This window comes from Centroberyx gerrardi, chromosome 5 (genome assembly GCF_048128805.1).
Source record: "Centroberyx gerrardi isolate f3 chromosome 5, fCenGer3.hap1.cur.20231027, whole genome shotgun sequence".
In the NCBI taxonomy this organism is placed as follows: Eukaryota; Metazoa; Chordata; class Actinopteri; order Beryciformes; family Berycidae; genus Centroberyx; species Centroberyx gerrardi.
In genome coordinates, this window is record NC_136001.1 from 5,941,550 (window position 1) to 5,952,020 (window position 10,471).

Genomic DNA, 10,471 nt, shown 5'->3' on the forward strand with positions numbered 1-10,471 from the left:
GTGGAGCAAACAAGGACAATCTCTTCCATTTTTAATAATAATAATCGGACACGGAGCAAAGTGGCATGCTATACTACAGATGAAATGACAGCAGATCTGGAGGTTTTACTGGTGCTCAGTAGAATACAGGAATATAATCTATGCAGGATGGGTTTCTAAATATCCACTTTAATTGCCTTGGGCTGACGCTTGAGGGAGTTATCAATCTGACATTATTCATATTGTCCAGTAGGTGGCACAAGCGTATTGGCTTTAACCAGTGGGGTTTTGTGCTGCCTTACAGATGGTTAACGAGCATAGAGTCCCGACACTGAAACCCCAATGTCACATTTTGCTCTGCGTCCCCTTTCTCATAATACCCTAATACCTCCAGGCATAACTCCACTCCATATAACAGGCTACTGAACAAAGGAATTGGCGGCCACAGTGAAGAGAAACAATAGAATTAACAGACTTAACAACTGATGTGAGTGCAGGGAAAGGACATAGAGTTAAGTTTGACAATATATTTTTTGACACGTTTCCAGTGAACGGAAAATGAAAATCGCTGTGTTCATATCTGTAAGTTACAATGCAGGTGGGGTGTGGAGTTTGGTGGTTTTGGTTTCTTGTTATGACCTCCTTGGTTATGACGGACACGCGTCGCAGAGTGAACAACGTACGTGCGCGGTCCCGCTGAGCAGTGACAAAGATGGCGGCCGCCGCCGGAGAAGGTAAACCGATTTCACATTTGTACTGACAGTAACGACTCGTTGATTTGGTATAAGGTGTACGATTTCCAAAACATCCTAAACGCTGCTGTTAGTAACAAATAGTGTAACAGACAAGCCACGGTGTAGCATTGACTGTAACAGCATGCTGTTCGAAAGAACATGCTACCATTAAAACGACTAAGTTAGCTTGGTAGCTGAGCTGGCCCACAGTCTTTCAGCAGCACTCGCCCAACTGCAACAGCCATGTATCGTTAGCTAGCTAGCAGGGCAGAGGAAAGGCTGTATTCTGGTGAAGAGCACATCTCACCTCACGTTTGTTCAGGGGGCTGGTTGGTTAGCTAGTTCGCAAAGCATTGACAACTGTGATGAGCTTGATGGATATAGAAATAGTTGAGTTAGATATCGTTAGTTGGCTGCACAGCCCTACCCAGCAACTGCAGAGTCATGGCATTTAAGAATGAATGCACAAAATTAGCTCGCGAATAGTTGAACCCATACAAGGCGCAGTTGTAGTTAACGCGGCGTTTGATAACCGGAGAACTATCGTCTTTATGCCTAACTAGTTAACTTTTCACACCTGCAGTTTAGTAGGCAACTAACAGAAAGCTAACGTAACGTGATTTCTTAAAGCTTAAAATTTCTTTAAGCTAATGGCAGATTGCTCAAAACATTTAAGTCAGTCTGTCTGTCCTAGTCTGCTGCTGTATATTTAGTTTTTTAGTAAAGCCCACAGACTCGTGCACAAGACTGAGATTGTAACGAAACTACTATTTAGCTAAGTGAGTAGTTTTAAAGTGATCACTGAAATAAATGAAATTAAATGTTCTCTAGCTGACTGTAAAGGTCAGCTTATGTCTTCAGTATGTCACAGCGCATGTGTGTGGCCATAGAGGAGCTATAGGTATCCACAGGTCACATGTGGTCTGTGACCTGTGGATACCCCCAGTGTCAGTCTCACAGACAGTACACAGATGTGGCGGCATTTGCCTATCCTAAGGAGATGATTCAGTTGGTCAGCTATATGTGTTGTCCACATAGGCGTAGAAAAGCTCTGCATGTCCAGATGTGTTATCCACAGAGAGGACAGGATCATGCAGCATTTAAAATGAGTCCAGCTCAAATAACACCAAGGAGTTTCCCTAAGGAATCTCGCCATTTCCAAAAACATTGTAAATTATTGTCTAATCTACAAGCTGCATGAGTTTCTTACCTCACAAAACCATTGCAAATTCCCTTTACATGATTGTCTTCGGGGTTGCATTGTTCACATCCATTTGGCAGCAATTTAATTTTCAAGGCTTGGCAAAGTTTTAACATCGCCATCGCTTGAATGCAGTGTTATTTTAGCTCTGAGGGATAATCCAGTTGGCTTGCCTACCCAGTATACACCCATCATCAAGAAGCGCTTGCTGACGCATCCTCATGCATGTGCTGGAACAAAACCTATAGGCCTACCTGATTTTTTTTCCCCCCACTGCTCACTAGCATCTAATATTACTTGTGGCCAGAACTGTCCTTGTACATCTCAAAACACAAAACCTGAGGGAAACTGGCAAACGTTTGGCACAAACCCCATCATCTTCTTCATCTCTGTTGGCTTTAGCTTGGTCAGAGATTAGGTGGTGCGCTTGTTTTACTTTCACTGTCTCTGCTTAGGCTATATCAACAAACACACACAGGTGCTACTCATAAGGCAGCCCTAACCCTTGTGTGAATGTTAACACGTCCAAATGGCTGATGTTCAACCAAAGATTGTTCACGGCCAGCCTTTCTGGCTCATCTGGTAGAAACGGTGTGGGCAATTCTAAAGCTTAGCACAGATTTCTACTCAGTGGTGTAGTCTAGTTTATTGTAGTGGGTATACTGTGATGATTCCCTCCCAGCCTCGTACACACGTCCCGGAGCGACACCCCATAAGCACCACCACACTCACTAACACATATCTCCTTTAGTATGCTACAATAGAATAGAATAGAATAGTGATTCTCAGGGGCGTTGTTAGGATTTCAGAACATCCGGGGCTCAGCCCAGAGGAAGTCACAGAACTATAGTAGGGAGGTCCGGGAGCATCCCCCCCCCAGGAGAATTTTTTTTAAATTTAAACAGCAAAATGCATCAATCTGGTGTAATTTGACATAGGGTTGTCGCGGTGGGCGGTGTTACCGGTGGCATTCGGTTTTGGAGTCCACACCAGTGGCATTAGCCCCACACCGGGAATACCGTTATTTTGTATTTTGTAAAATAAAAGCACATATTCAGAGCTTCCATGTTCAAGTTAGGCTACAAAATGATAAATGGACATACTAACAACATACTGATCACTAAATCTGATCACTAATATGACAGATTAGGATGAATAGGATTAATTATTTGTCCTTGCCTAGTGACAGCAATGTGTCCAGTACAATCCAATGGTAGCCTAAGGGGATGATCACACCGAGAAGCTAGAAACACGTCGCCACCAAAACCATTGTTTTCCTATGGTATGGCGCGCCTGGCGCATGCTCTTCTCTTGCGACACACGTCGCGGTTTTCTGGCGGTTTTTAGGCGCACATAAAAGTTAAAATATTCTCAACTTTTCAGCGCAAGGCGCGGAGTCGCACCGCTCGTCAATGTCACATTTGGGCCAGGCAACCAATCAAATCAAGCAGAAGGCGGGCTTTCCTTCGTGTTTTGATGCGGTTTGATGTGGTGGGAACGGTGGGACAGAGGAAAACACAGATGAAAAACTGATATTAGCGGTCTTTAACCTGGTCGCACACGCAGCCCTGCTACACAGGCCATCAAGCTGTTTTGCCCGACGCAGTCTGCCTAGGCGTTTTTGAAGCGGATGCGCCTGTAGCGACGCTTCTCGGTGTGACCGCCCCTTAAAGAAGGGCAATATGCCAGAATCTGCACTGCACTCACATTAACTACCTGAGTGTTGAGCAGTGTTATAAATCGCTGATTAAAAAGTGTTACGTTTACAAATGCCGTTAACGTGAGTTTGGAGAGGAATTATAAGTTTCACTTTCATTGTAGTGACGCTGACTTTGATAGCGCTTAGACCCTCTAGTGGCGACAGGCGGTATAACCGGTGTGACCGGTGTTGAGGAGGGAAACGACACCGGTGTCAAAATGACACCACCGTGACAACTCTAATTTGACATGAACATGGGTGTAAATGAAGCAGCATAGTAAACAGTTTGAGCAGCAGTCTGTACAGGCCAACAGTGATACAGTATATTGTAGTCTGTCTGTCTCTCTCCTCAGGCCTGCCTCCTGAATTCTTCTCTTGACACTTATTTGTCTCCTCCCCTCATCTCTCTTTGTCTCTGTCTCCTCTCTCTTGTTCATTTCAGGTTTTGCCAAAAATGAACAGAGACACAGTTATCAATTAATATATAAAACTTTAAATATATATGATATACTATAGGCTATGTGCTCATCTGTCTCTTAACTGTAAAAAAAAGATCCAATCCAATTGTAATCCAGTGAGTTATATTTAATCAAAAGTTATATTTCTATATATTTCACTACATATATCACTATATTACTACAACCTAATAGTGAGCTACTTTGGTTTGTTTGTTACGTATGGAAACTTAACTTTAAGCATAACTCATTTTAAGAAGTTAATTATTTAACCTGTGATGTCCTTCTGTTAGGAAGCTGATATTTTCAATGCCACATCAAAGATCACCATGAAAAGCCTAATCCATTCTGAATGGCTGGAGGATGGCTGGAGGCACAAATTAAAAATGACATTTTTAAACATTTTCTCACGTTTAAGTTAAACAATGTCTTCAGTTGAAAATAATATAGATGTTTCATGTGAAGAGAATTCGTTTTTGCATTTAATGTTCAGCAGCCCTCTTAAGTAGACCTGAATGGGAGGATTCAGTAACTTACTGACTAACCAGCTGACTGGAGAGAAACAGTAACATTTTGTTTACAGTGATCCAATATTATATTGAAGATGTTGAGCTAAAAAAAAAACTGCTGTAGCTTGTAGGCATCTAACCATGAAGCTATCAACCAAGTGTCAGTCCAAGCTAACACTCCAGTGTCCATCTGGCCGCCTATGTTAGTCAACTCGCCACCACACAGCTGCCTGATTTTTGCTGTCTTTCCAGATATGGATAATCAATCACTTGATTAAACTAACCTATAACATATCTTACCTTTCTTCCTCTTTTGAAAACGTGAAGAAGATCCATAACCTGTCTTGTCTTTTCCTGACATTGTGTTTCCTGGCTGTAGCCTACCTTGCCTTCTCTGACCTAGACTAGGACCGACCGATTAAAATCATCCATAACGTAGCCTATTCCTTTAGTTCGACTCAAACTACACGATGACAGATTGGCAGAGCCCGCTACCAAACAGACACACATAGCAAGCAGCGACAGGTGAGTTCGATTTGTGTCCCGGCATGTACCTCGATGCACCCAAAGCCGGGCTTTAAAGCTGGCTCACGTAAAATAAACGGCCCGCTCTGACTACTAACTCGAATTTACCCCGCACTGTGCGGGCAGATCTCTGTAGACAGCGCTCACAATGGAGCGTGGATGGTGAGAGGCGACAGAAACACAGACAGAGCGCACAGGGTGAATTTTATGAATGGAAGTGTGAATGGAGGAGATGCCTTCCCCTGCAAAACTTATTTTATTGCAGTTATACTCTACCCGGTATTTGCGAAACAAAATCACTAAAGTGAAAGTTCTGTCACAAAACTATATTGTTACGTATCCTTGTGCATTTTTAAGTGGGTATACGGAAATCCTGGAGCCTTCTTAGTGGGTATACGGTGTATACCTGCGTATCAGTAGACTACACCACTGTTTCTACTGGTGTATGGTTTCTACCAGTACACCGACCACCATAACTATTGACTATTCTAACGAGTAGAGTAGTTATCCAAGAGATTGTTGTTTTTATTCTGTCTCCATCTTTGGTGCTCAGCGCTCATTGCTGTGGTGTTTCTGCACTGCACTTCCAGAGATCACCTGTCAATCAAACAGTGTGTCCAGTACTGTGACTTTGTCTTTTTCCTTGGGTTCTCTGTTGGTGCAGTTTGAGTTTCTCTTTTCTTTGTCTGTTCAGCCATGGTGGCTATCGCTGCTCATGCTAACTACCCAGTTCTTCTTCTGTTCATTCCTGGTTATGGTCAATGTGGGTGAGGAAACATGGCAACAAAGTTGATCCTTAGTCACTCTCACAAATTAGCCATGGCAAGAGACAAGTAGAGAGTGAAACCACGGTAGTCAGACAAAACATAGGCTATTGCACATCTTTTGTTGCTCAACCAGTTCTCCAACTAGGCACAATTGCATGTTTCCGCTCCAAACCAGAGATTGACCAGTTAATTGTGGGCCAATTACACCTTTTTAAACAATCAGTGAATATGGGCACTGATTATGGCCAATTACGCCTGAAAATGTTGGAATAATATTTCACTGGGGGAAGTCAAGGGTTGTGCGTCCTAGATATTGTATATGGAAAAAGATGCAGGCCGTCTACGTGGCACTATTCAGTATTTGTATCACTAGATTATCCAGTGGTGCATAGGTTCCAACCAGAAAGAAATAAAGAAACTAACACTTTAATGGAATGTTTGGATAGAAGGTTTTCAAACAGAGGAAAAATATAAATTAAGTCTATAAAGTGGTCCAATGCATGGGAAAAAAAAGGTGTAAAGTGTCAAACTGAAAAGTGCACAAAGAGAAAATGTTTGTTCCACACTACATCGCATCAGTTGTTTCTCTGTTTTTTGCACTTTTTCCCCCACAATGAAATACTTTAGACTCTAATCCTTTTTTCTTTACATTAGTTTAGTTGACATTACAGTTCTGTGATCCATAAATTTGAAAGAATGATTGATTTTATGGTAGCAATAGCTGGCTCGCCTTAGTGCTACTATGTTAAATTAGGAATTGGTGATGAAGGGATATTGCTAATATGAATATTGAACAGCAGTGTATCCCTTTTCCAAAGACATTTTCTTTTTGCTAATACCAACTCTTGTTCAACAGTTCCCGTTCAGGCAAACCCTGTGAGTTGTCTGTGAACGATGAATTTTCTCCTAAAGTGTCCACCGACAAAAATCATCTGAACCTTTGTTTTTTGTGTGTGCGAAGGCGTTAAAGTTCCCCGCAGCTTCCGGCTGCTGGAGGAACTGGAGGAAGGTCAGAAGGGAGTGGGAGACGGTACGGTGAGCTGGGGCCTGGAGGACGACGACGACATGACGCTAACCCGCTGGAACGGCATGATCCTCGGCCCGTCCAGGGTGAGACCACCAGCAACACAGCACGCTGCTGCTGTCTGCGCTCGGCCCACATGCTTCCAGCATGGGGGGGGGGGGGGGGGGGGAGTCGCTTTGAAAAAATATCACTGTTGTAAGACAAAAGGGCCCATGTAACGCTTCGCAGTTCAATGTTCTTATTCACAATCGCATACTGGAACAGTAAACTGGGGTATCTTTCATTTCAGCACCATGCCACTGGTGGATTGGCGTAAGGGTGGAGTGCATCGGTCAGTGGAGCCCGAGGTCCCGCCTAATTATTTGTGCGCAATACCCCAGTTTAGTGTCCAAAAGTAATTTATTATTATTATTTTTTACAAGCGAAACGAAAAAACAAAACATAGAAAACAACAATCAAAGTTAAGTCTAAAATCCCAATTTTGCATTTATCCACAGGGCCAAAATTTGAGATTTTAGAATATTGCATTAATTTTCCCTTTTCCTATTTTCAATTTGAATATGAAACGGATAAGCGTTTCATAAACTAAACTTGCAACTCAAGAAAAACAAGTTTAGATGGTCATAATTACCATCCTGTTTTGTATAAAATCTTCTCAAGTGTCTCTCCCCGACTGACATGAATTTACCCCTGGATGACAACAGTGCTGTGGTGGTAGCGCTATGGGAAAAGCAGTGATGTGCAACATGTGCATAACATGATGTGGGAACATAATATCCAACACATCTACCAAGCAAGTGGGTGATTAGTGTCTATTTTTACCTCCATGAACAGCTCATATTGCTGGCCAACTTGGAATGACCCCGCTGTTGCATATTAGTTTTGTGGTGTACCACAAACCAATAAACTATGATTCATGACCTCTCCACCTCTTTATGTTGCAGCTTCTCTTTACCTCGCAGCTCAAGATTATGCACAAAGCATTTCACAGTTCTGAGTCTCTCTCCATGTCTGTCCTGGTCCAAACCCCGCCCACTTTTACACAGCCCCTCCCCGCGTTATGTCCCACCCCAACATCCCGTTTCAACCGGAAATACGCTGAATTACGGAAGCAAGACCCCATCTAAATGCTGTTGCTTTGTGACTTTATCTCTGTGAGCTAAGTTGTCCTTTTGTTATTGCAGACAATCTATGAAAACAGGATATACAGTCTGAAGGTAGAATGTGGACCCAGATACCCGGAGACCCCCCCCTTTGTCCGCTTTGTGACCAAGGTCAACCTGAATGGCGTACACAACTCAAATGGAGTGGTAAGTGTCCAAGTCAGCTATCTAAATATCAGCATCAACATTCTAGGCAGGAGCGTTCATCGTAGCTGGACACATTACTCCTCAAAAATAATGTTATTATGGAAACATCGCCCTCTTCATCCATGTCAACTCCAGCAGCTAAATCTGTGTATGATTTGCTTTATGAACATTTGGGACATTTGGGATACAGTGTGCCTGCATGCATATGTATGAGAAGGAGAAATGAAATATGTATAGCTCTTTCTGGAATTGCACAAAAAAAGAAACGAAGCATGGGAGCAGAAGGGCTGCCAGCGTCCCGTACTCCTCCCAGCCCTCAGGGTGTCAGCAGGTCCTGAAACTGCCTTAAAATGGCCCAGGCATGCAGACCTACAACTGGCATTAAAGTCTTACAGAGTCTTAACATGTAGCTCGATGACACTTGCAGAAGTCTGGTTGCACTTTACTTGAAGAGGGTTATGATACATTACCAACAGATTATAAGCCCATTAGAAGCATAGATGAACCTTTCTTACCATATAGTCATCAGACAAACACGAGAAGCCTCGTCCCTCAATCTGTTTTTCTTTTTTGCACGTTGTGTTTGTGACATCTCAGGTGGACACGCGGGCGGTGTCGACGCTGGCCAAGTGGCAGAACTCGTACAGCATCCGCATGGTGCTGCAGGAGCTCAGGCGGCTCATGATGTGCAAAGAGAACATGAAGCTCCCCCAGCCGCCCGAGGGCCAGATGTACAGCAACTGAGGCTACCCGCTGCTAACCCCCGCCCCCATCATGAACTCGCGCACACACACACACACACACACCGCACACGATCATAAATACTTAACGCTGACTTTACCACTTTCAGACCCCCCCCCCCCCAACCCTCCAACCCTCCTTCACCTTCGTCTCAAACCACGCCCCACTTTGTCCCTCGGGAGCTTCCCATTGGACAGAGAGAAGGATGCCCAGGTGAACCCCCCACCCGCCCCGCCCGCCCCGATCGTCACTTAACGCTCACCGTGCAGACCAGACATTACGATACGAAAAAAAAAACATACTGTACATCTTACTAATCTTATTTTTTATTCTCTTTTGTGTTCTACATCCAGATTGTAAAATAACATAAATGATCTTACTGAGTGTACCTATCGTATGTGTGTGCCGGATTCTTCCATAGGGCGGCGACAGTTACTCCTTACTATACGTGTGTCATGGCGAGGGATTTGAGATGACTCGCTTTTCGGCAAAAGGAAATATACTTCCGTAACCCCCCACCCGTTGAGATATGGATGTTAAATGTTCAGCACATTCTGCTTTTTGAGTTGTTAACGCTTCCCCCCCCCACCCCCACCCCGACGAGAAACGAGAAAACCTCGGCATCTCTCAGTACGCTGAAAAAAAAGCTATCCCCCGACATCGCTTTCGCTTCGTTTCCCCAGGCTCAAATCGAGTATCCGGTCTCCGCAATCCCGATGATGTGAATTTGCTGGGCCTTTCTCTTAAAAACGAGCGCATGTACGGTACATGGGAATAAAACTGCTACTAGACATTCAGCGGCATATGTATCAACAACAAGGGCACTCCTGGCCCCATCACTCATGCTCTCAGACTTGTCCTCTGTGTGCCATATGGTTCATAGCGCTTTGTGATGGTGATTGATTATTAGAAAGCCAGTGGGAGGGAGGGGTAGTGAGTGGGTGGGTGGGTGGGGGGGGGGGTGCTACAGGTTCCTCATGCTTTCTGTTCAGATTTTGAAAACGCTCATTTTGTGTGCTCGGCACCTTTTCAGGATCACCACTGTACTGTGGCCTGTGTGGAGAGGGAGGAGTTGTGTTTTTTTTTTTTTGTACTTTTGGTTTGTTTTATCCTAGGGCTGACCTGTGTTAACTCCATGGAGCCATCTCTTGTACAGTGAATGCCCACTGAATGCAATGTATGGCTTTAGATGTTTATTTTATAACGGGTGTGAATCTAGTCAGGGTGATGGTGACCTGTCGCATGGTTTCGTTTGAATTAAACGTCATTACTTTTGCATGTGTTTGTCTCGTGATTCTCTGTGGGCCGGTTTCACTGCACTGTGGGACACTACAAACACAACGCATCATTCCAAAATGCTGTGACAGGATCGTGTTCAGAGTGCAGTATAGTCCACATGAAGTCCAAACTAATCCACAATATATGTAGCAGTAACAAACCCACATGCTCTTGTCAATTTTGCCTTTAATACCCAGCTCCTATGTCAGTTCAAACCTGAGAGAAAAGATCATTTATTTAGGTTGCAAC

At 43.8% G+C, this 10,471-nt stretch overlaps 1 protein-coding gene across 1 annotated transcript; it reads left to right on the plus strand.

Moving 5' to 3' along the window:
• Positions 1–654: 654 nt before the first annotated feature.
• On the plus strand, positions 655–10,222 carry ube2v1 (ubiquitin-conjugating enzyme E2 variant 1). Its single transcript, XM_071902808.2, has 4 exons — positions 655–713; positions 6,831–6,979; positions 8,078–8,203; positions 8,801–10,222. The coding sequence occupies exons 1-4, from the start codon at positions 692–694 to the stop codon at positions 8,945–8,947; spliced, it is 444 nt and encodes a 147-aa protein (XP_071758909.1). The 5' UTR covers positions 655–691; the 3' UTR covers positions 8,948–10,222.
• The last annotated feature ends 249 nt before the right edge of the window (positions 10,223–10,471 follow it).

Excerpts from the sequence above, each read along its gene's own strand:
- ube2v1 (XM_071902808.2), top strand. The coding sequence starts at position 692 with ATGGCGGCCGCCGCCGGAGAAG. Across the intron at positions 714-6,830 it reads GGCGGCCGCCGCCGGAGAAG|GCGTTAAAGTTCCCCGCAGC; the intron begins GTAAACCGATTT and ends GTGTGTGCGAAG. Across the intron at positions 6,980-8,077 it reads TGATCCTCGGCCCGTCCAGG|ACAATCTATGAAAACAGGAT; the intron begins GTGAGACCACCA and ends TTGTTATTGCAG.